This window comes from Bos javanicus, chromosome 28 (assembly GCF_032452875.1).
Source record: "Bos javanicus breed banteng chromosome 28, ARS-OSU_banteng_1.0, whole genome shotgun sequence".
Classification (NCBI taxonomy): Eukaryota; Metazoa; Chordata; class Mammalia; order Artiodactyla; family Bovidae; genus Bos; species Bos javanicus.
The window spans coordinates 30,648,638-30,674,078 of record NC_083895.1 but is presented as its reverse complement, the minus strand read 5'-3'; the positions used below and the strand labels follow the sequence as shown (position 1 = coordinate 30,674,078).

General features: G+C 38.0%; 1 protein-coding gene and 1 pseudogene across 2 annotated transcripts in view; both read left to right on the top strand.

Moving 5' to 3' along the window:
• ECD (ecdysoneless cell cycle regulator) overlaps positions 1-25,441 on the top strand; it is a 28,896-nt gene that overhangs the window by 730 nt on the left and 2,725 nt on the right. Inside the window, exons 2-11 of one of the 2 annotated variants that reach the window (XM_061405324.1) lie at positions 1,197-1,405; positions 4,824-4,941; positions 7,384-7,471; positions 7,581-7,759; positions 9,344-9,536; positions 10,414-10,542; positions 12,215-12,340; positions 14,148-14,233; positions 22,536-22,642; positions 22,776-22,959. In XM_061405324.1, the coding sequence (XP_061261308.1) occupies positions 1,201-1,405; positions 4,824-4,941; positions 7,384-7,471; positions 7,581-7,759; positions 9,344-9,536; positions 10,414-10,542; positions 12,215-12,340; positions 14,148-14,233; positions 22,536-22,642; positions 22,776-22,959 (1,415 nt within the window). In that variant the 5' untranslated portion in view covers positions 1,197-1,200. The remainder of the gene's footprint in view (positions 1-1,196; positions 1,406-4,823; positions 4,942-7,383; positions 7,472-7,580; positions 7,760-9,343; positions 9,537-10,413; positions 10,543-12,214; positions 12,341-14,147; positions 14,234-22,535; positions 22,643-22,775; positions 22,960-25,441) is intronic. The other variant, XM_061405325.1, reaches the window with a different exon arrangement.
• On the top strand, positions 22,966-25,441 carry LOC133240480 (tRNA (guanine(10)-N2)-methyltransferase homolog; annotated as a pseudogene).

Here is a 25,441-nt window from a genome sequence, read left to right as displayed (position 1 = left end):
TTGCCTGGAGAATCCCATGAATTCCCAATCCATAGGGTCGCAAAGAATCGGACACGACTGAAGCGACTTAGCACGCAGGCACTTGGGTTAAAAGGCCAAATGATAATTTGGACGGTCTGTAGTGAAAGAATGTCTGGATAGAAGACGCAAGTTCCTTTGGACCTCATTTTACTAATCCGTTAGAAAAACAAGTCTGAAAATAGAATTGCAGCCGTAAAGTGGACAATCCAGCGCAGTTTTTTCTTTTACCAAGCCTCTGCTGCTGCTGCTGCTGTTGCTAAGTCGCTTCAGTCGTGTCCGACTCTGTGCGACCCCATAGACGGCAGCCCACTAGGCTCCTCCATCCGTGGGATTTTCCAGCAAGAGTACTGGAGTGGGTTGCCGTTGCCTTCTCCGTACCAAGCCTCTCCTGGCTACAGTAGTGAACTAGTACTTTTGTATGTAAGCGAAACCTTTAGAAAACAGTTATTCACCACCTCCTAATATCCCAGAGCTATACCCTCTGAAACCTGAAAAGGGGGAAAATTTAGAACAGATAGTTGTAGGATCAAGAGCCATGGGCAGATTATTTGGGGGTGAAATGATAGGAATGAATGTTTTGTAGTTTTGAATTCCTCTATCCCACACAATGGGAAAGATTTAAATTCTGCAGAGGAAGGAGATTGTGCTTAAGAACATTTAAATATTAAAAATTTAACTAGGGAAGGATTATAGAGATGATAGGTAACAGTCTTATTCTCCAATTAAGGGAAAAGCCACAGAAAGGGAAAATGAAATGCCCAGAACACAACTGGGACTTTTGGCAGACCTGGGACTTTTGATAGTGTTTCAAAAGATGTTATTGCAATGTTTCCAAAAGTGTGTTTTACACACCACTGATAATGCAAGGGCAAACATTTTTTATTTTATTCTTAATGCTTATTTATTAGTTTGGGAATGTGGTAGTGGATTTCCATTTATTGTATATTAAAAGTTCTTTTAATATAAGTATAAAGCTATCATTAAAAGAATATTAAATAAGTGTTACCATAGTTGGTATGTGGTCAATGCAAAAATCATGATGATGGTATGTGAATCATTGAATTTGGGGAAACAATGTTAATGGAATTGCCTAGCATAGTTCAGGGACTAGGATATTACTTCTACATTATTCTATATGGCTTATATTATTGAAACTTTAAATGTAACTTTCAAAGAAGAATGGAGGAAAATATGAAGTTTGCTACAGTGGAAGACACCGTAGAGTATCGCCTGTTCCTGATACCAGATAAACCAGGGGACCCAGAAGAACACAGAGAGATCCTTCAAAAGTGTATTGAGAGGATAATGACCCAGTTTGCACCCATGCTGGTCCCCTATATCTGGCAGAATCAGCCTTTCAATCTCAAATATAAACCTGGGAAAGGTAAGGTTCTTTTGCTTATCTTGCTTTGATACATGTGACTCTTGATGTCATTCTGACACCAGTGATGTGTAATAGTCCACAGTTCATTCAGTGTTGTCAGGAGATTTATATCCTGAACTTTTATGGTATTTGCCGAAATTCAATTAAGCTCTTGAACTTAAAAAATTTTTTTAAAAATTCATGTTGATGAAAGCTTTCTAACAGTCATTATCTTAGGAATCAATATATACTCAACATTATCAAGCCATGGCTTTTCTTTTGAACTTTACTATGCCATCATATATCTAGGTACCTACACTAAACAGGTTCAGGCTGGCTTCTTTAACCATAGTTCTTTCAGCTGTTACTCTGTATTCCTCAGTCTTGATGGTGTGCTTACTAGGCTGCCTTGTTTCAAATAGTTGTTTTGCTAAGGGTGTAAGAGTGGCTCTGCTTGGCTTATAAAGAGAAATGATTGAGCTAAGTAACCACTATTTTCCACACAGAAGCATTCTGTCATTCCTTCACTGCTTCCCTGTATTGTCAGTGCTTGAGGTCTGACCTGTGGCCAAATAATGGCACTTTGTCATCTCATTTCTTATAACTTTACTAAAATGAGTCATGGATAACTTACCAAGGCTCTACTAATACAACAACAACTTCTGTGGGGTCTTATTTCATATCAGGAGCCTGACATCTTGTGATTCCTTCATTCTGGCTCATTTTAGTGCTTCTCTGTTACCTTTTGGCTGCTGCTGCTGCTGCTAAGTCGCTCAGTCGTGTCCAACTCTGTGCGACCCCATGGACTGCAGCCCACCAGGCTCCCCCGTCCCTGGGATTCTCCAGGCAAGAACACTGGAGTGGGTTGCCATTTCCTTCTCCAATGCATGAAAGTGAAAAGTGAAAGTGAAGTCCCTCAGTCGTGTCCGACTCTTAGCGACCCCATGGGCTGCACCCTACCAGGCTCCTCCGTCCATGGGATTTTCCAGGCAAGAGTACTGGAGTGGGGTGCCATCGCCTTCTCTGACCTTTTGGCTAGCAGTTGCCAAATGTAAAACGTTAATTTTATTGAATGCCTTATCACTGATATGTGTGATACTTACTGGCAAGAACACTGTCCCATTAGCATAACACAGCCAAAACCAATTCCCTATCTTTTTTGTCAAAAATAATTTTTACACAGTGTTTTCTTGTCTTGCTTAATCGTATTACTATCCACCTAGTAGTCAAGCTTGTTAGTAATTTAAAATCATCCTCAAATCCTCACTTCACCATGTTCCACAGGCACTAAATCCTACTGTTATTACCCCTGAAATCTGACCCTTTCTCACATCTCTTTGGCTACAGTCTAGGCCCTCTTCATCTGGAAGACTACAGTGGCCCCCTAACTAATCTCTCTGGTCCCAATGTCTCCAGTTCCTGACAGAGTTGACAGTTACCTTTGTAAAACGAATCTGATCATGTCACTCTCCTAACACCGTGCAACTGTTCTGCATTGCTTCTGGATGAAATTAAAATTGAAGTTTTAATATGTAAAGTGAAAGTCAGTCATGTCCGACTCTGTGACCGCATGGACTATACAGTCCATGGAATTCTCCAGGCCAGAGAATTCTCCAGTGGGTAGCCTTTCCGTTCTCCAGAGGATCTTCCCAACCCAGGGATTGAACCCAGGTCTCCCTCATTGCAGGAGGATTCTTTACCAGCTGAGCCACAAGGGAAGCCCTTAATATGTAAGGTAGATAAAAATGAAGGCACTCTAACTGGAGCTTCTCTAGCTGAAGAAACTTGGGAGATCTGGAGCAGGGAGAGGAGTTGGTTGGGCAGTTTGTCCCACCTGTGTGGCGCTTTTTTTGCCATGGCAACTCTTGAGACACTCCACAGTACACTTGTTTGACCTTCATTCTGTTAATATGGTATATTACGTCAGTTGGTTTTCCTGTGTCAAATCATCTTGCATTCTAGGAATAAATCTCAGTTGGTCATGGTGTACAATCCTTTTAACATGTTGTTGAATTAGTTTGCAAGTGTTTTGTTGGCTCATGCTGGCCTCATAAAATAAGTTTGGGAATGTTTCCTCCTCTTCAGTGTTTTTTTTTATTTTTATTATGTTAATTCTTCTTCAGATGTTTGGTAGAGTTTTCCAGTGAAGTCATCTAGTCCTGGGCTTTTCTTTGTTGAGAAGTTTCTGATTATTAATTCACTTTCCTTACTTTTATAGATATGTACAGGTTTTCTACTTCTGTGTGTTCCAGTCTTGATAAGTTGTATATTTCCAGAAATTTATGCATTTCTTCTAAGTTATCCAGTGTGTTGGTATACAGTTGTTCATTGTGTTTTCTTATAATTCTTATTTCTGTGGCATAGGTTGTGATATTCCCTCTTTCATTTCTGATTTTAGCTATTTGAGTCAGTTTTACTTAATCTAATGTTTTGTCAATTTTGTTGATCTTTTAAACAAACCAACTCAGTTTAGTTGATTTTTTAAAATATTGTTTTCCTATTCTTTATTTCATTGATCTCTGCTCTAATCTTCATTATTTCCCTCCTCCAGCTTGGAGTTTAGTTCTTCTTTTTCTAGTTCATTAAGGTATAAGGCTACGTTGTTGATCTGAGATCTTTTTATGACTGTAAACTTCCTCCTAGCACTGCTTTCTCTGTATCCCATATGTTTGGTTTGTTGTCTCGGTTTTCATTGAAAGTGTTAAAGTGAAAGTGTTAGTTGGTCAGTTGTGTGTCTGACTCATTGCAACCCCATGGACTGTAACTTGCCAGGCTCCTCTGTCCATGGAATTCTCTGCATAAGAATACTGGAGTGGGTTGCCATCTCCTCCTCCAGAGGATCTTCCCCACCCAGGGATTGAACCTGGGTCTCCTGCATTGTGGGTAGATTCTTCAATGTCTAAGCCACCAGGGAAGCCCTGGTTTTCATTAGTCTCCCAATATTTTATAATTCCCCTTATGACTTCTTCTTTGACCCATTGGCTATCTGAGTATATTGTTTAAGTTCTACATGTTTTTGGATAATGCACTTGTTTGAAACTTTCTGCTGATACTCCCAGAACACACAATCATCTGTCATGCCTCTGTGCCCTTACGCATGCACGTGCTCTCTCTTTCTGGAAAGCCTACTGTGGTCATTCCTCCAGAGGCGCAGAGCTCAGCTATCACACACTTTGTGACCGCGTAGCCCTCAGTGTACACCTCTGTTCATCATCTTGTTTTGTGATTGGTTGTCTATCTCCTGTTGTCCAGACTCTAAGCTCTTCAAGAGTAAGCTTCTTATATCTTGTTCAGGATTGCAACCCCAGCTCCCAGTATGTGGCCACACTCCTGGAGCATAGCCAGTCAATAACAGTTTGTTTAATTGAATGATTGCTTGTACTTTGATTTGAATGGATAAATTTATTTGATTATATCATTGCTTTTCTCTTATTTTTAGGAGATGTTCCTGCTCATATATTTGGCATGACAAAGTTTGGGGATAACATTGAGGATGAATGGTTTATTGTTTATATAGTGAAGCAAATTACAAAAGAATTTCCAGAGTTAGTAGCAAGGTATTACAGTTTTATTAATAATTCTTAAACAAGTATCATATTAATGCATATGTATGGAATCTAGAAAAATGGCACTGATGAAGCTAGTAGAGAACAGACTTGTGGCTAAAGTGGGGGAAGGTGAGGATGGGATGAATTGAGACAGTAGCGTTGACATATATGCACTATTATGTGTAAGATAGATAGATAGTGGGAAGTTGCTGTATAACATAGGGAACCCAGCCTGTGCTCTGTGATGGCCTAGAGGGATGGGGTAAGGGGGAGGGAGGCTCAAGAGGGAGGGAGATGTGTGTGTGTGTGTGTATATATACACACACACACACACACACATGTATATGTAATTATGACTGATTTGTATTGTACTGCACAAACCAACAAAACATTGTAAAGCAGTTTTCCACCAATTAAAAAATAAAAATTAAAAAAATTAAAGAAGCCAGCTTTATCAAAAAATAGTAATTCTTAAGGAATTCCATTATTGAAAATGACTACATTTTTATCCATTTAGTAATATTTTTTTCTGTGGCTGGTGGAAATTGTACAGATTTGAGATGTAGATTTTAAATGTGACTTCTGTGTTTTCTTCCTTTTTGCTGGTGACTTCCTTTTCTTAAAGAAGAATTAAAGTATCATCTGAGAATTATTTCACACAAAACCTGCTTAGTTTAGGTTTTCTCTCTTTTTTTTTTTTTATTCTTGTTATAAAAGAACAAATACACATGGTAAATTAAATTCAAGCAATACAAAAAGGTGTAACTGCTCTGATTTCCCAAAAGTAATCACTATCAAATTTCTGTGTCTTAAAAAGAAATTCATATGTGTGTGTGTGTGTGTGTGTGTGTGTGTGTATGTATTTCACAGATTTCTCTATGTCTTCCTCTAAAGCTCTATTTTTTTTTTTTTTTGAGAAACTATAGACAGAAGAAATTTAAAGAGCCATCAGTGAACAATTGTATGGATAGGAAGCAGAGTAGATAATAATGCATTATAATTCAGTTTTTAAAATATTATAGGAACTGATAATTCTCTGTCATTCCCAAGTTAGTTGCTCTGTGGCATATGGAATGTTCCCAGATCAGGGATCAAACCCAAGTCTCCTGACTGGCAGACTGACTCTTAACAACTGAGCCACCAGGGAAGCAAGAGTATTTTAAAACAAACCTCCAATATTATACCATTTGATTTTTAAATACTTTAGGATGTGAACTTAAGAGATAATGCAACACTACTATTACCACACCTACAAATAGGTAGCCATACTTATTAAATAAATGGTAGAATTTTCAATAAACAGGCATAAATATGGTAGTTTATTTCTTTACTAGGGTAATAAGGAGGGGCCAGTGCCTTTCATATGCTGATTCTGATACTTACATATGCAGTGATGGGTCATACTTACCCACTAGGCCTCTAAAGCTCTTTTAATAAGCATCTACCGTCTTGTCAGTTTTTTTTTTTTTAATTAGAAAAAGAAGGACGTTTTTCCTCTATGTGTCTGCCAGATTAATATTCCTAAAGTAGGGCTCAAACCATTTTACTTCCCTACTCTAGAACATTTCATTTGTTTTGTTTATAAAATTAAACTCATTCTCACTGGATTCTGCCAGCATTTAAAGCTCTTCACAAAATGATATAACTGTGCTTTTCTAGTCCTTTTGTTGTTGTTGTTGTCAGTCTTCAAATCTCTCCCTTAAATGCCACCTCCATAGTTTTGCTTATGCTGTTCCCACTCCCCAGAGCATCTCTCCTTTTCTGGATATATTGTATCTCTACCCATTAAAAGTGAAAATAATCTGGGACAATATATATAGTATGCTACAATTGGTGCAACAGAAGAAAAGCATTTATATTCCTACTGACTACTTTACACATAAGCAAACTCTAGAAGGATAAACAGGAAGTAACAATGGTGGAGGGGTTGGGCATATAGATACAAAAATAACAAGGAGACTTTTTCATTGTATAACTATGTATTTTTTAAAAGTTTTAATCATGTGACTGTATTACATACTCAGAAATTTAAATTTTTAAAAAGTGATGCAGATGAGACAAAATGAAAGTGTCTTTCAGGGCCCAATAGTACTGCCTCCATAAAGGTTTTCCAAATCTTGGCTGTATGTGATTTTTTTCTTTTTTCTAAGACCTATGTACTTGGTATATTTTTCACATTTTTTTCTGCTGCTATTTATTTATGTACTTATTTTTTTCTCCTTATCACTCTCGAATTCCTCCTTAAAATTTTAGAGATTCCCTTCAGTACTTAATGGTATCTTAAAACGTTGTGCTTAATTATAGAAATCTACATAATTATAGAAATCTATGGTATATACTCATTTATTTATTTACTAAGATTAGGGCAAAAATGTATTAGAACAAATCTGTTTTGATTATTAGCAAATATGCACTTCTTTTAATTCAAAGTTGAAATTTCTTTTGCATTAGGATCGAAGACAATGACGGTGAATTCTTGTTAATAGAAGCTGCTGACTTTCTCCCTAAGTGGTTGGATCCTGATAATAGTGCCAACAGGGTAAGTATATCCAAGTTTAGAAAATTTATAAAGGTGAAACCATTTTGCATCATTTCATATGTATCTGGATTTTGTCAATGCCAGGTATGGAAACTATATCACTTTGCAGGTATTTTTCCACCAAGGGGAGTTGTGCATTATTCCTGCACCAAAGAAATCTGGAACAGTATCCTGGTTACCTACCACACCTCCAACAATCTCACAAGCACTGAGTATAATCTCAACACACCCAGAAAAAATTCTGGCTTCAGAATCTGTACGAGCTGCTGTGAACAGACGCATCAGAGGGTAAGAAAACTGACACTTTTAGTGTCACACTGCTAGTCAAGGGGCCTTTTGACTTCCTGTTGCTCAAGTCTTTTGATGAATCGAAGCATTTCTTTCACCTAGATTAGTGCTGATTTTCATTCTGTCTTTATCCTTTGTGAAATTGACCAACAAATTAAACTTCCTGTGTTTTAAAATCAAGAAACAGATGTATCTTTTAGTCGTCATTTGAAGGTTCTAGGCCCAATGTTTTTGCATTTATTTACCTTAGAGAGTGTGGCCAAGTATTATGTAGATCCATAGATTAAAATTTTTGGACCTTTAGAGATGAAAATCTGAGTGAGTACAATCTGTTCAGGAATTTTCTTTCATTCTGGGTGTATATATGGGATTCTCTTACTTGTTGGAGTGTGTTAGGTTCTATTCAGAAGAGAACACCTTAGTCTAATAATGTATTAGTTCAGCCATTCAAATTTGAGTACCTATTAAATGTTTAGTACTATTCAGATCATAACAATATTAGACAATAATCTCTTTTAGCTTTGCTTCAGTACACTTTGTACCATTTTTTAGGAGAATAAATTCTGATTTTCTTTTCAAAGTATAGTAGTAACATTTTCGTTGTTTTTATTGGACCACCTTAATCCCTTTTCTTTATTTTCCATTTCTTTCACTTTTTCTTTCTCTCTTTTCCTACCTGTAGCCTTTAGTATATAGAATTTCTTTTTTAAACAATTATTTTTTTGGCCACTCAGCATGGAAATCTTAGTTCCCCAACTAGGGAATGAACCTGGGTTGTTGCTGGCAGTGAAAGTGCCAAATCCTGACCAGTGGACCAGCAGGGAATTCCCAAGGGTGACAAGAGAGTTGTCACTCTTTTCTCTCACTCATCTCACTCCTGATGAACCAAGATAAGATAAAATGTTAAGAGGAAAGTAAATGGTATAAGAATCCTAGATATTTACATCAGTTCAGTTCAGTTGCTCAGTTGTGTCTGACTCTTTGCAACCCTGTTGCCTGCAGCACAACATGCTTCTCTGTCCGTCACCAACTCCTGGAGCTGCTCAAACTCATGTCCATTGAGTCCGTGATGCCATCCAACAATCTCATCCTGTGTCGTCCCCTTCTCCTGCCTTTAGTCTTTCCCAGCATCAGTGTCTTTTCTAATGAGGAAGTTCTTCATTCACATCACATGGCCAAAGTATATTGGAGGTTCAGCTTCAGCATCAGTCCTTTCAGTGAATATTCAGTACTGATTTCCTTTAGGATGGACTGGTTTGATCTTGCAGTCTCTGGGACTCTCAAGAGTCTTCAGCAACACCACACTTCAAAAGCATCAGTTCTTTGGCGCTCAGCTTTCTTTATGGTCCAACTCTCACATCCATACATGACTACTGAAAAAACCATAGCTTTGACTAGATGAACCTTTGTGGCAAAGTAATCTCTGCTTTTTAATATGCTGTCTAGGTTGGTCATAGCTTTTCTTCCAAGGAGTAAATGTCTTTTAATTTCATGGCTGTAGTCATCATCTACAGTGATTTTGGAGCCCAAGAAAATAAACTCTGTCATATCATAAAATAAAAGTGATTATGTTACCTGTCACAGGTACCCAGAAAAAATTAAAGCCTCCCTTCATCGAGCACACTGCTTCCTCCCAGCTGGCATTGCAGCAGTGCTGAAGCAGTGCCCCAGACTGGTGGCTGCAGGAGTCCAGGCATTTTACCTCCGGGACCCCATTGACCTGCGGGCCTGTCGTATTTTCAAGACATTCTTGCCTGAAACACGAATAATGACATCGGTAAGATATCTCTCTTGGTCATTTAGTTTCTCTCACTGAAAGGAATGTTGAACATTATTTTAATTGTTCACTAGGAAAAAATTGGGAATATTCTGTTTCCTCATAGCAAGTTAATATAGACTTTTTGTTGTTATTGTTCAGTTGCTAAGTCATGTCCAACTTTGCAGTCTCATGGACTGCAGCACACCAGGCTTCCCTGTCCTTCACTATCTCTCTGAGTTTGCTCAAACTCGTGTCCATTGAGTTTGTGATGCCATCCAACCATCTCATCCTTTGTTGCCCCTTTCTCCTTCTGTACGCAGTCTTTCCCATCATCCAGGTCTTTTCCAGTGAGTCGGCTCTTCACATCAGGTGGCCAACGTATTGGAGCTTCAGCTTAAGCACCAGTCCTTCCAATGAATATTCAGGGTTGATTTCATTTAGGATTGACTGGTTTCATATCCTTGATTTTTTTCTTTTCTCTTATCCAGAAGAGGAAGACCATAAGAGACCTGACTTCCTATTTTATATCTCAATGTTTCCTAGCTATTTCTGACCACATTTTCCCTATTTGAGCAATTATATCTTTCTTAGCAATAAAACATTTCATTTCCTCCGGAGAATTAAGAATTATTCTTTATCATCTACCTACCAAAATTGCCATGTAATGTACCTTAGTGACAACTAAATATAGACAGTGAAGGTAAATTTTATGGTGTGTGAATTACATCTCTGTAAAGCTGTTACTAAAAAGTGTAGACAGTAAATAGGTTGAGTCTTCTTTGCATTTATCTGAATATGAAGCTCATAAATGAAGTTATTATTGTTAACTGTGAAATGATAGTCAGGCATTTTAATTTCAGGAAGAGACTCACATATGTTGTGTCCCAATGTCCAGGTCACTTTCACTAAATGTCTGTATGCACAGTTGGTGCAACAAAGGTTTGTGCCGGACCGGCGGAGTGGATACAAGCTGCCTCCTCCATGTCATCCCCAGTACCGAGCCCATGAATTGGGCATGAAGTTGGTAATGTTGAACCAGAAAATTTAATTTTCTTCCTTAATGTCAAAGGGCTTTTCACAGAGTAATGACACAACTTAGAAATCTAAAAATACACTCTGTTAGTGTGAGAATGTAGTAAGATGTGGTATTTGAAATAAGGCAGAATGGATTATTCTGTAAGGGATGATAGAACTGTGTGTCCAGCTGAAAAAGTTATCACATCTATGCCAAAATAAATTCCAGTCGGACCAAATATTTAAGTGAAAAAAACAAAACCATAAAATTTGGAAGAAAGCGTAGGAAAATTTATGAAAATATGAGTAAGAAAGTCCTTCCTAAGCATGACTTGAAACTGGAAACAATAAAAGATTGATAAATTTGATTATATAAAAATTAAACATTTCTATATGGGAAAAAACCCATAAATATAGTCAAAATACAGTTAACCTGGAGAAAGTGTAAAATATCTTTGCAGTTTAAATTACAAAGAGTTAAAATAAAACTAGTAAATGACAAAAGTTGCTTTATCTAGTATATACATTGCTACAATTCAAGGTGAAAAAAATAGTAGCGATCAATCAAAAATGATCAGAAACCATTAACAAATAGTCCAGAGAAAAGGAAATATAAATGATTTTTATGAAAAATGTTGACACTTGCTCGTAATAAAAGAATTGCAATTTAAACTACAAAGTAATGTTTTTCACCATTTGATTGACAAGTATCCAGAAGTTTGATAACAAATACGAGGTTTGTAAAAATACGTAAAGAGGTACCCTCAAACATTATTGATAGGAATATGAGTTGATTCAGTCTCTTAGAACAGTTTACCACTTTCCATAATATTTAAAATGAACAAACCCTGCTGCTCAGCATTTTCACTTCCTGAAATTTATCCTCCATATATTACTTGTGCACAAAGACATATGAAGATACTCGTGAAAGCATTGTTTATGGTAGCAAAAGACGGGAAAACACTTAAATGTCTACTAGTAGAAAGATAGTTGGATAAATTGTGGTCTGTCCATGAAGTGGGATGGATAAATTCATATGTTTGTATGAAATCCATCTCCAGGGCATATCACTAAGAGAAAAGCAAGGTTCAGAGCAGTATGTATGTTGCCATTTAGTGATGAAGGGGACGAAGTAGGAGGATGTATGTATGCACACGCACACATATCTGCTTGAGGGCAAAGATTACTTCTGAAAGGATATGCAAGGAATTGGTGGCAGTTTTCTCCAGAGTAATCAGGGAAGCTCCCTATTAGAATTATTTTGCCTTGTGCATTTATTATATTTTTTAATCAAAGGACTTTTAAAATGAAGTGATTCCCTCCCTTTACTATTCCTAAGACCATGCTTAATTCATTTATAATTGTGTTAGACAAGAAACCTTTTGCAACCTTTTTTAAGCAAGCAAGAAGCAAGTTTAAATTTCTAGTTTTTTAATCAGTGAGAAGAGAAATCTCTTTCAGGAAAATAAGAATTTTTTGTTTTCTGTTATTTTCTTCCCCTTTATAATTTTTAGTAATCTGTAGAGATTAAGAAACTTGGAATTAAAGTCATATTTTTTTTCATAAAATTTAAAGACTAGTATAAATGTTCACATACCCATATGTCCAGTCACCTAGTTCTTGAGTGTGGTTAAATGGAAAGAAAGTAACCTAATAATAAAAATTCTGTCTTTTCCATGTAGGCTCATGGATTTGAGATCTTATGCTCCAAATGTAGCCCACATTTTTCTGACTCCAAATCCCTTGTGACTACATCACCACTCTGGGCTGGCTTCCTTGAAAGTCTGAAAAAGAATGATTACTTTAAGGTAGGACTTACTATGCACTCTTTAAACTGTATAGTCTAGGCAAAATCAAGCCAGTGATCTAAAGTGTTAGGTCCATATTTAATGTGTGACGTAAATGTAAGAACTAGAGTTAAAAGGGACCATTCTAGTTTGCTGGTAATAAGGGAGTGTCTATAAACTGTTTCTAATATTTTAGAAAAATTAATAACATCTATGCTGCTGCTGCTGCTAAGTCGCTTCAGTCATTTCCGACTCTGCGACCCCATAGACGGCAGCCCACCAAGGCTCCCCTGCGTCTGGGATTCTCCAGGCAAGAACTCTGGAGTGGGTTGCCATTTCCTTCTCCAATGCATAAAAGTGAAAGTGAAGTTGCTCAGTCGTGTTGGACTCTTAGCGACGTCATGGACTGCAGCCGACCAGGCTCCTCTGTCTATGGGATTTTCTAGGCAAGAGTACCGGAGTGGGGTGCCATTGCCTTCTCCGAATAACATCTATACAAAGTGATAAAAGTTATTATTTATATCAGATGAATAACTTGTGCAAATCTATGAAGCAAACATGAGAACGCCAAATAGAAAAATTAGCAAAAACATAGATTAAAAAATTATATGACCTAAATGGGAAGGAAATCCCAGAGAAAGGGGATGTATGGAGATGTATGGCTGATTCACTTTGCTGTACAATGACGTACACAACAGTATAAAGCAACTCTGCTCCAAAAAAAAAATTACGAAAAGGGAACTAGTAAATTTCTCTTAAAATAATCACTCTCACACATAGTAAAGATATGTATTTTAACACAATAGTAAAAAGCATACGAAAGATATTCAGTGCTGTTGAGAATATAGTGAAAATAGTACACCTATACATTGCTGATAACGTAATAGTTGCAACCTTAACTGGAAAGTAATTTGATACTGTATTCAAAGAATTGTACAAAAGTTCAAACTTGGAACCTTCACTTTATTTTATTATTATTTTTAATTGGAAGATAATTGCGTTACAATGTTGTGTTTCTGCTGTGCAACGCATGAATCAGCTATAAGTATATGTATGTCCCTCCTCCTAAACCTCCCTCCTCCGCACAACCCCACCCCCTGTAGGTTATCGCAGAGCACAGAGCTGAGCTGCCGGTGCTGAACAGCAGCTTCCCAGTAGCTGTCTGTTTCACACATAGCAGTGTATACGTGTCAGCACTGCTGTCTCAATTTCTCCTGTCCTCGCCTTCCCCTCCACGTTCATAAGTCATCCTCTACGTCTGTGCCTCTGTTCCTGCCTTGCAAACAGGGAAGCTTTATGTTAAATAATCTACACTTTAAGGAAACATCCAAGAAGTAGAAAAGTCCTTAAGAATATGATAATTTTAAAGATTGTGTAGTGGTAGGGAAAACTGCTTATATATTGTTAAAGAAGTATTAAGCATAAATGCCATCATAAACATGCCTGTGAAAGCTAGAAATGATAGTTAAGGTTAGGGTTATGCTATTTTTTGAGCTCTATTTGTACTTTGTTTTATAAATTAATTGCTGGTTAATCAATTGTTTCTTTATAACAAGTTATTAATAAATAATAGAAAATGATAGAAAACCTCCCAAATTGGAAAGAGGCCCTTAAATGGTGAAAAGGATGAGGTCCTATCACGTTTAGCCTAGTCCCTTTTTTGGAGAAACTACATCCATGAGAAAACAAGGACGAGGAGTCAGGCCTCATGCTTTTTGTACAATATATTACAGTATTGTATACTGCCTCCCTGGAAGTTGCTGGTGAGCAGATTATTTTAATGATACCATCTATACCAGGTTCTGATGGGCATTATTATTTTTTTTAGGGACTGATGGAAGGTTCTGTTCAGTACCAGGAAAGGCTAGAAATGGCCAAGAACTACTTCCAGCTCTCTGTAAATCGGCCAGAAAGGTGAGTTTATCTCTACCCAAACAGGGCAGCAGAGTGATAACTTTCCACAAGTTAAGGAGTTACTTACTCCTGAGATGGCTGCACATATTGGAGTTTCTATATTTAAACTGTTAATGGCAGGACTCATGACTACTGAAGAAGCTGATGTCAAGACAGGAGGTGTTGTTATGGGAGTTTTCTGGCACTTGTAGCCATTACCACCACCACCACCACCACCTTCATCATCATCATATAATGGCTAATGTATGTTGAGTACTTACAAAGCTTAGGCCACTAACTCATTTAAACCCCTCTTAAAGCCCTTTGAAATAGATATAATTGTTATTTTCCCTATCCACAGCTGAGAAACTGAATCTAAGAGAGGTTATGTAATCTGCCAAAGGTTACACAGGTCAAAATGACAGGCCTAGGGATTTGAGCTCACGGATTCTGTTAATGAGCCACATGCTTAATTTCTGTGGGAATGCTGGGCTGTGTTCAGCTTTTTTATGTGGATCTGAAACACAGGATGAAGCAGGCATTCAGCTTCCAAATCATAGCTCATTCTAACCTGCCATATGTTTTCTGGGGGAAGAAAGAAATGAGCACAGGGTTGAAAGAAAATGGTGGTAGTTTAGTCGCTAAGTCGTGTCCAACTCTTGCGACCCATGGACTGTAGCCTGCCAGGCTCCTATGTTTATGGGATTCCCAGGCAGGAATACTGGAGTGGGTTGCCATTTCCTTCTCCAGGGGATCTTGCCGACCAAGGACTCGAACCCACGTCTTCTGCATTGCAGGCAAATTCTTTTACCGACTGAGTTATGAGGGAAGCCACATGGAAGAAAATGGCTGCCCTTTAAAATTCGATAAAGTTGAGTTTCAGTTCTGGTAATACTGGAGTAACATATCAGACTAACCCCCTGCTAATTGCAGTGATAACACTGGACAGAATATTAAAAAAAAAAACAAAAACAAAAAAACAGTTATTTGAAGACACTGGAGAAAAAAGCAAGCAAAAATCAGAGGGAATAGGATGCTTGAAAGAAGAAAGTCCCTTTTGTCTGACTTGTCCGTTGAGGGCACGTCTAGTCAATATGGCCCAAGGATAATGGAGCTTCTGCAGAAGGGTTTATTGGGCTGAGGAATCAAAGGTCAGAATTTGAGCACTGGAAAAAATTCAGTTTATGTCTGCAAAACTGAATTTGAGATACTTAAAGCTAAGAATTGGACACAACTGAGCGACTTCACTTTCACTTTTCACTTTCATGCATTGGAGAAGGAAATGGCAACCCACCCCAGTGTTCTTGCCTGGAGAATCCCAGGGATGGGGGAGCCTGGTGGGCTGCTGTCTATGGGGTTGCACAGAGTCGGACACGACTGAAGTGACGTAGCAGAAAGCTATTAAATAACGTGAAAGAAATAACTTTGTAAATGTTGTGGCTCAGAAGGTCCCCAGTTGTGTGTAGATGTGTGTTTTGTTTTGCTGTTAGGCTTTTTTTCTCAAACTGAACTGGTTTTCAGAAAGCTATTAAATAACGTGAAAGAAATAACTTTGTAAATGTTGTGGCTCAGAAGGTCCCCAGTTGTGTGTAGATGTGTGTTTTGTTTTGCTGTTGGGCTTTTTTTCTCAAACTGAACTGGTTTTGAACCCCACTTGTTTTGCCAACATCTCAAACATCACATATGTGTGTAATAAAATGTTACTTAAAGATTGTATGAAGCAAAATTGATGGCGAGAGAACTCTAACCTCAGTATCTGTGAGATAGTAATGACTTTACAGCAGTCTTTATTCTTGTGTATTCTTGCCTGGAGAATTCTGGACAGAGGAGCCCTGATGGGCTACAGTCCATGTGATCGCAGGGTCGGATACAACTGAATGGCTAACACTTTTTTTTCCACTCTTTTGTAAGCGTCTAGGGACAGGGGAGCCTGGTGGGCTGCCGTCTGTGGGGTCGCACAGAGTCGGACACGACTGAAGCGACTTAGCAGCAGCAGCAGCAGGGGTGCCTTTGTCCCATTCTCATCAATTTTACGGCAGTAATTTGTGGAAAAGAGGATGCCTTCTTAGGGTATGTTTTAAGGAAACTCGGGAAAGAAAGTAAAGGAGGTGGCTCTCATAGTTAGGGGAATCTCCCCCAGATGAATCTTGTCACCTCTAGAAGACCACTCCCCTGTTGAACAGCATTACGTTATAATCTTAGGTTGAAGAGAAGTTAAGAAATTAGAGAGACTCATGTAGGAGATTTAGGGCTATCTTATTCTCCCATGAAATAAGATAGATTGAGGGTTTGGTAGTTCTTTTTAAATAACAATGTCTTTTATTATACAAGTAACACTCATTCAGATGGCAAATAGAGAAAAATGTAAGAGGGAAAAATTTATATCATGACTAAGCTACTATTATTCCAATGTATATCATGAATTAGCCACTATTATTATTCTTCTGATTTACTGCCTTCCAGGATTATTATTCCCCATAACCAATTGACTTGTTTAAAAAATTTTACATTATCAAGAAATTATGTATCTTGTTCATAATTTTTACTCGTTGTAATCTTACATTTTCCCATGACCTTAAAATGTTTTGATAAAGTGTATTTTTAAATAGCTGCACAGCGTTTTAGCAAATGGACCCTAATTTACTTATTACAAATAGCTTCAATATCCAACATTTTCATGAGTGTTGTAGGAGAAACTCTCGTTCACCAACCAGAATGACTTCTCTGCAGTTCAAAACCAAGCTCACATCTCGCTCGAGACCTGCTCTTGGCTCCTAAAGCTTCTGTTTGTTTGCTTTGTTTTTATTAGCTGAATTAATATCTTCGGCTGTTTCCTGCTGTCTTTTTAATTGTACCACCATCCTTCTTATCACCCAGATCTCCTGGCTCTCCTTGGATCCAGTCCTTAGATACTGTTCACTATTATCTTGTGTCTTACATTCTTTTACCTTACTGCCTGGCTAGATACTCTATTTAGTTATTGAACTATCGGTTCAGTTCAGTCAACTACTCAGTCGTGTCCGACTCTTTGTGACCCCACGAGCTGCAGCACGCCAAGCCTCCCTGTCCAACACCAACTCCCGGAATGCACCCAAACTCATGTCCATTGAGTCGGTGATGCCATCCAACCATCTCATCCTCTGTTGTCCCCTTCTCCTCCTGCCCTCAATCTTTCCCAGCATCAGGGTCTTTTCAAATGAGTCAGCTCTTCACATCAGGTGGCCAAAGTATTAGAGTTTCAGCTTCAACATCAGTGCTTCCAGTGAACACCCAGGACTGATCTCCTTTAGGATGGGCTAGTTGGATCTCCTTGCAGTCTAAGGGACTCTCAAGAGTCTTCTCCAGCACCACAGTTCAAAAGCTTCAATTCTTCAGCACTCAGCTTTCTTTATAGTCCAACTCTCACATCTATACATGACTACTGGAAAAACCATACCCTTGACTAGACAGACCTTTGTCAGCAAAGTAATGTCTGCTTTTTATTTTTATTTTATTTTATTTTTTTGTTTCTGCTTTTTAATATGCTGTCTAGGTTGGTCATAACTTTCCTTCCAAGGAGTAAGTGTGTTTTAATTTCATGGCTACAGTCACCATCTGCAGTGATTTTGGAGCCCAAAAAAATGAAATCTCCCACCGTTTCCACTGTTTCCCCATCTATTTGACATAAAGTGATGCGACCAGTTGCCATGATCTTAGTTTTCTGAATGTTGAGCTTTAAGCCAACTTTTTCATTCTCCTGTTTCACTTTCATCAAGAGACTCTTTAGTTCTTCACTTTCTACCATAAGTGAACCATACTGAACTATGCTGCTGCCACTGCTGCTAAGTCACTTCAGTCATGTCCAACTCTGTGCGACCCCATAGATGGCAGCCCACAAGGCTCCCCCGTCCCTGGGATTCTCCAGGCAAGAACACTGGAGTGGGTTGCCATTTCTTTCTCCAATGCATGAAAGCAAAAAGTGAAAGTGAAGTCTCCCAGTCGTGTCCAACTCTTTGCGACCCCATGGAGTGCAGCCCACCAGGCTCCCCCATGCGTGGGATTATAGCTACACCTAAACTTATTTCTCAGCCTCTAGTGACTCTTCTCTTCCAATTCAACCATCAGAGCCAGGAGAATCTGCTTGAAATATATCTGTAATCATGTTACTTCCCTCTCTTAAAAATTATTAAAGATTGTAATAGTGAATAATTACAAACAATGGAAGTGTCCACCAATAATAGATAAATGAATTTCAGTGTATGTATATGTTGGCTTATTATCCATTAGTTAACCAGAGATTATATAAATATCCATAAATCTAAGTCATAATTTCTCAACCTTGACACTATTGACACTTTGGACCAGATGGTTCTTTGCTGTGGGGAACTGTCCTGTGCATTGTAAGATAAAGCAACGTCTCTGACCTCTACTCAGTAAATTCCCCTAGGACTGACTCCCCACTCCCCACCGATTGTGACAACCAAAAATATTACCAAATGTTGCCAAATTGTCACCGGTTGAGAATCACTGGTCTAAATGAATAGATTTTAAAAATACAATGTTGAATGAAAAATACAAGTAAAATGTAGGTGCTATGGATATAAATTGTAAAAATACACAAAATACTAAATATTATAGATACATATATCTTCATTCAGTCAGTAAGTATTTATTATCTCCTATGTGCCAGGCCCTATTCTGGGCACTGGGAATACAAGTGAACCCGAATTCTCCCTGCCCCGTGGAGCTGCATACTAGTGTAGGAAAAAGACAATAAACCATTATATGATGACAGATGGTAAGTAGTACTTTGAAGAAAAGGCAGTGTTTAGGGAGAGAGATGTAAGGGCTGCTCTTCTAGGAAGGTTGACCAGGGAGACCTTTCTGAGGAGGTTTTCTTTCAAATGAGATCTAAGAATGTCAGGGATTGAGGCAGACAGGTGATACTGAGGGAATGGTATCAAGGGAATAACATGTCTGGTAAAGAAAACAGTGTTCTCTTACTCACTCAGAAGAGAACACTCAGTGTTCTCTTACTCACTCACTTCAGTGGCCCAGGAAGGTTCTCGTGAGAGCTGTCACTTTTGGGCAGCAGAGAAACAGACTGGAACTGATAGTGTTGATCATCAAAGGGAATACTAACTTTATCTATCATATATTTTTTAAAGTACGTGCTTAAAGAATTCACCTGCCATTGCAGGAGATACAGATTAGATCTCTGGGTTGGGAAGATCCCCTGGAGGAGGAGAAAGTGGCAACCCATTCCAATATTCTTGCCTGGAAAATTCTGTGAACAGAGAAGCCTGGCAAGCTGCAGTCCATGGGATCACAAAGAGTTGGACACGACTGAACACCACCAGCACATATATTACTAGTTTGGTTTTTATGTTAAATTTATCAATGTAATCATATATTTGGACTAGAGGTAAATATTAGCAGTATTTTAATTCTGGGTGGTAAGGCTATATTACCTTTTTGACTTATCTATATTATTTTAATCTCATAAAGCAAAAATTAAAAATAACAAAGAAGCCATCAGTGATCACTCACTCCTTACTTCACTGAGTCTAAACTTAGCCTTTTCAGCCTCGTTGTACTCGTCAGTCCATCTGTTCAGCCTCAGATTTCACCCTTAAGCCAAACTGAACCCGTTTGCTCTCTCTGAACACGTTCCTCACTCCCCACCTCTATACAAATGCTCGTTTTTCCCCTTACCTAGCTTCTCTATCCTGTCTTACCCATCAAAATCCTCTTGATTCTTTAAGGGCTAACTCAGCTTCTTCCATTAGCTCTTTTTTTTTTTTTAATTTCTCTGTCTCCACCCAGTGAATGTAATTACCTTTTCCTATGATTCTTTGAACCATTTGGTATTTCTGTGTGTCTTTATATGTTTTTATCATAATTATTTGTGTATATTTCTTTTCTCTGCAATATTTGCATATTACAGAGTAGGGATAATTCCCTGTTACCCGCATGATTCAGCAAGGTATGCAAATGTTTATTAAATTTATGCAAGTCCATTATATAACTTGGTTTGTTCCATTATAAATAGTTAAGACAGAGTTCTATAAACTTATATAACAAATCACATCACCATCATAAAATAGCTCACTTGTCATATAAATCATCTCTGTGTGTATTTCCCTATCAGTTTATAGTAAGAGGAGCACAAAATAGTATCAGAAGACTTGATTTCAAGCCTTTGCTCTGTTCAACTCAATGACCTTAAGTTGTAGAAACTCACTGGGCTCTGAGTTTCTCCTTTGTAATACAGGATTATTACCTCCTTGCAATAGTAATTGTAATAGTAAATAAGAAAATGTATTTGAAGTGCTAGTCTAGCATTTAATACATGATAGATTTATTTTTGTGCATACTTTCTTCTGGGTTTTCATTTCCTCATAATATGATATATATAAATTGAAAGAGTTACACTAAATCAGCAGCTTCATGATGGTGTTCCATGGAGCCTGCTGCAGAGCAAAGGGGAAGGCAAGATGAGCAGGTCTCTGAGCCTCCAGCCTCCATTTCAGTCAAAGCAATCTTTCAGGGTTCTTTTTAGTTTGACTGAGGTATAATTGACAAAACTGTAAGACACTTAGGTGATTTGATATACCTATACATTATGAAAAAGAGTCCCACCACCTAGTTAATTAACAGATTCTTCACCTCACATATTTATATTTTGTGTGTATGTGAGAACGTTTAATATTTACTCTCTTAGAAGATTTTATTTACACAATAGTGTTATCAACTATAGTAACCATGTTTCACATTAGATCCTATGACTGTATTTACTTTACAGCTGAAAGTTTGAATCCTTTTTCCAGGATTTTTGTGCTTATTTCCATCACCCCTTAGTCACTGGCAACCATTTTTATTCTCCATTTCCATGAGGTTGACTTTCTTTTTTTTTTAGATTCCACATATAAGTGATATCATGCAGTATTTAACTTTCTCTATCTAGCTTATTCCATTCAGCATAATGCCTTCAAAGTGCATCCATGTTGTTGCAAATGACAAGGTTTCTTTCTCTCTCATGGCTAAATAATATTCCATTACATTCCAGTGTGTGTAGATATATACATTCCAGTGTATATCCAGTATATATACATCTCTCCAATGTGTGTGTGCTAAATTGCTTCAGTCGTGTCCAGCTCTGTGTGATCCCGTGGACTGTAGCCTGCCAGGCTCCTCTGTCCATGGGATTCTCCAGGCAAGAATACTGGAGTGGGCTGCTGTGCCTTTCTCCAGGGGATCTTCCTGACCCAGGGACTGAACCTGCATCTCTTACATCTCCTGCATTGGCAGACAAGCTCTTTACCACTAGTGCCACCTGGGAAGCCCATGTATATCTCTGTCTCTGTGAATTTATCTGTCTATCCATTCATCCATCTACACCACATCTTTATCCAGTTATCTGTTTGTGACACATAGGTTGTTTCCAGTCTTGGCTAACTGTGAATAACACTGCAGTGAACACGGGGATGCTGACATCTCTTTGAGATTTTGTTTTCATTTCCTTTGGATAAATACCCAGAAGTGGGATTGCTAAGTCATATGGTAGCTCTATTTTTAATTTTTTGAGAAACCTCCCTACTGTATTCCATAGTGGTGGTACCAATTTGCATTCCCACCAACAGTGCACAAGGGTTCCCTTTTCTCCACATTCTTGCCAGTGCTTGATCTCTCTTTTCTTTTTAATGATAAATATTCTGACAGGTGTGAGGCAATATCTCTCTGTGATTTTTATTTGCATTTCCCTGATGACTAGTTGATGTTGAGCACCTTTTCTTGGCATTTGTGTATCTTCTTTGGAAAAATGTCTATTCATTTTCTCTGCCCATTTTTGAATCAGATAACTTGGGGTTTTTTAGCTATTAATGAGTTCTTTTATATATTTTGACTATTAACCCCATATCATATATATGGTTAGTGAATATTTTCTCCCGTTCTTTAGGTTGTCTTTTCATTTTGTTGATGGTTTCTTTTTTTGCAAAGCAGCTTCTCTTTTCTTTACTTTTTGGACTTTTTGTTGGTTTGGCTGTGCTGTGAGGCTGTGGGATCCTCATTCTCTAATCAGGAATTGAACCAGGGGTCATGGCTGTGAAAGAACTAAGCCCTAACCACTGGACCCCCAGAGAACTCCTCAGAGCAGTTTTTCTTTGAGCTCTTTTTATATTTTGAGTTCCTGGTGAAATTTTGAGAGGAAGGATTCAGTATCTTGAACAAATGTTTCAAAACAAATTAAACTAGATAATCCTTTCCAACTTTAAAATACTCTGTTTTTGTGGTTATTATTCTAAGTTCTCATTAAATACCCATGTCTTTGATTTTTTTATAGCTCTCATGCTATGAGCCCAGGTGAAGAAATCTTAACGTTATTGCAGACAGTACCATTTGATATAGAAGAGCTTAAGAAAGAAGAAGCTTATCTTCCCCCAGAAGATGGTAAGTGATGGGCCAGGATAGAGCACGGAGTTAGAAAGAAGTAAAACATCCCACCAAGTCTCAGAGGGTACTTCACTGAGAGTACACCTGTGTCATGTGAGTATAGTATGGCAGTGTCACACTTCTTTTTCAGATGAACGGTGGTTAGATCTCTCACCAGATCAGCTGGACCAGCTGCTGCAGGAAGCTGCTGGCAAAAAAGAGCCAGAGCCCATTTCCAAGGGGCAGGAGGAGAACTATGACTTAACTCAAGTCTCAGAGAGCATGAAAGCTTTCATATCCAAAGTCTCAACCCACAAAGGAGCAGAGCTGCCTCGGTAATTTCTGTTAAAGTGTAATTATCTAAATAGTTAGAGGTTCTATGTTGGCATCATCCAATCATTGCCAGTTTTATGTGTTGTTTTTTTTTTTCTTTAATTTTTTTTTTTTTCAGTAAATGATTTTCAATACTTTGTCTTCCTCTTTTGGTACCTAGTACTATGATAGCTTACTTATCTGGAGTCAAATTTCTGATAACCTGATTATGATCCGTGACGTAAGCCACAGAGATCACTCAGATCTAAAGGCCACTGCCCCAGAGCTGTGGAGGGCAACCATATTCTTTACTTTTTAGGCTTTTACTCAGAATATTATGGACTTTTAACATCTAGCTCTCATCAGGATCAGACATCTGATCTTGTACCCTCAAGTAGATCGGAAGCTTCACACTCGAAAGAGGAGGATAAGCGCTGCCGGGTACCTTGAACAGGTTATCTTCTGCTCATGGCACAGGAACACCTGGAGTTCCGCCTTCCGGAGATAAAGTCTTTGCTTTCATTTTTTGGAGGTTAGTTCACCAGTAGTCAGGAAACTTATGGAAAGTCTCCTTTTTGGATTCTTAGCATTCCCTTTGAAGATATTGCCAGAAACTTAATTTTTCTGTGTGTGCCAAGTCTGTACTTGAACTATGGGGTCATGGAAAGTGTCCGGAGGGGCTGAACAGTTCTCTTAAAAGCTACCCTGTTGAGAAGATGGTTCTATTTCTGCATTCAGATTCTACATATAAAATAAAGATTCACACATTTAATAAAACCTTGACACAAGAAGAAAAAGTCAGATGAATAGATGCACTTCAATTTCTGTCGTCTGAAGGGAAAGTGAATTTAAAGAAGCCACAACATATATTCTCTATTTTGGAGGATTATGGTTTGGACCCAAACCACATCCCTGAGAATCCACATAATATTTATTTTGGGAGATGGATTGCAGATGAACACAGAGAGCTTATTGAGTCATACAGTGTCAAAAAGAGACACTTTATTTGAAATACAAGCATGGATGCTGGTTTATCATTCATCATGGCCAACCATGGAAAAGTGAAAAAAAAGGATACTGTATTTGATCCATCTGTTGGACCAGGTGGCCTTTTGATCGCTTCTGCTCATTTTGGTGCGTACGTATATGGGACAGGCGTAGACTGCAATACTGTTCATGGCTTGGGAAAGGCTAGTAGGAAAAACCGGAAATGGAGAGGACCGGATGAAAACATCTTCATCAGTTTGGTTTAGGGCAAATCTTCATCAGTATGGTTTAGAGAAGTATTACCTTGATGTCCTGGTTTCTAAACCTTCCTGGAAGAAGGGTACTTATTTTGATGCAATCATGACTGATCCTCCATATGGTATTAGAGAATTTACAAGAACAGGTTCACAGAAGGAAGTACCAAAGGGAATAGGAAATGTCCAGAAAGCCACGTTCCTGTTTCTTTGAGTTATCTGTGTGATATGTTTTTTGACCTGTTAAAGTTCTCAGCAGAGACCCTCGTATTAGGTGGAAGACTCGTCTATTGGTTACCAGTATACACCGAGCAGATGGTACCCTGGCACCTCTGCTTGAAACTCATCAGCAACTGCAAGCAGAAGCTTTCCAGTCACACATCAAGGTGCTTGATAACAATGGAAAAGGTGAAGGAATTTGAGAACTGGGACCAGTATTCACATTTGCTGAGTGATCATTTTCTGCTATACCAAGGTCATAATTCCTTCCATGAGAAATATTTCAGCGGGGTAACAAAAAGAATTACCAAGGAAGAAAAATCTAGCAGGAATGAAAAATTAAGATTTTTGACAATGGAGAAAGAATAAGGATTTGATAGAAAAGACATCTGTTTGTGAATTTTCATGTATAATAAAATGTACTGTTTTAAATAACTTTATATAATAAAGTAAATGCTACAAAAAAGAGGAGGATGAAAGTGTTTATCAGAGGAAGAAATAATAACAGAGAACAAGAGGTGTTACATTTGGCAAGTAATAGGGGGAAAAAGGTAGATGGAATTGTTCCTTGCCCAGCCAAATACATCTTTATTAGTGTTGATGCTCATTAGCCTCATAAGATTAAAATTTATGTTTAGTATTCTCTCTTTAAGACAGCAGGGATAGGGAAGGTTTGATCTTTTTTATGTTTAAAGGTTTGGTTCTTAAAAAGATAGACTTTATTTAAATGAATTTGGATAAATAGCTTCTTTTGCTAATGCTAGATATATCTTATGGGAGGTGGTAGGTTGGCAGATCCCTAAATCAGCATAAGTTAAAAATGTGCATAATCAAAGTGCAATTTTTACTTTTATTTCTTGTATCTTTCCCATTTCTATTGCCCGACAAGATCAGTAAGCCTAATGGTTTTTAAAATTTAAACTACAATTTTCCTTGCTCTGCCTCCTTTGAAAGTATATCTCTGGTAGTGTGCCTAAGAACGGCACCAATTTAGACAAAGTTTCAAGGAGTTTTGTTTGGGATAAATTGTCTTTTTCCTTTAATC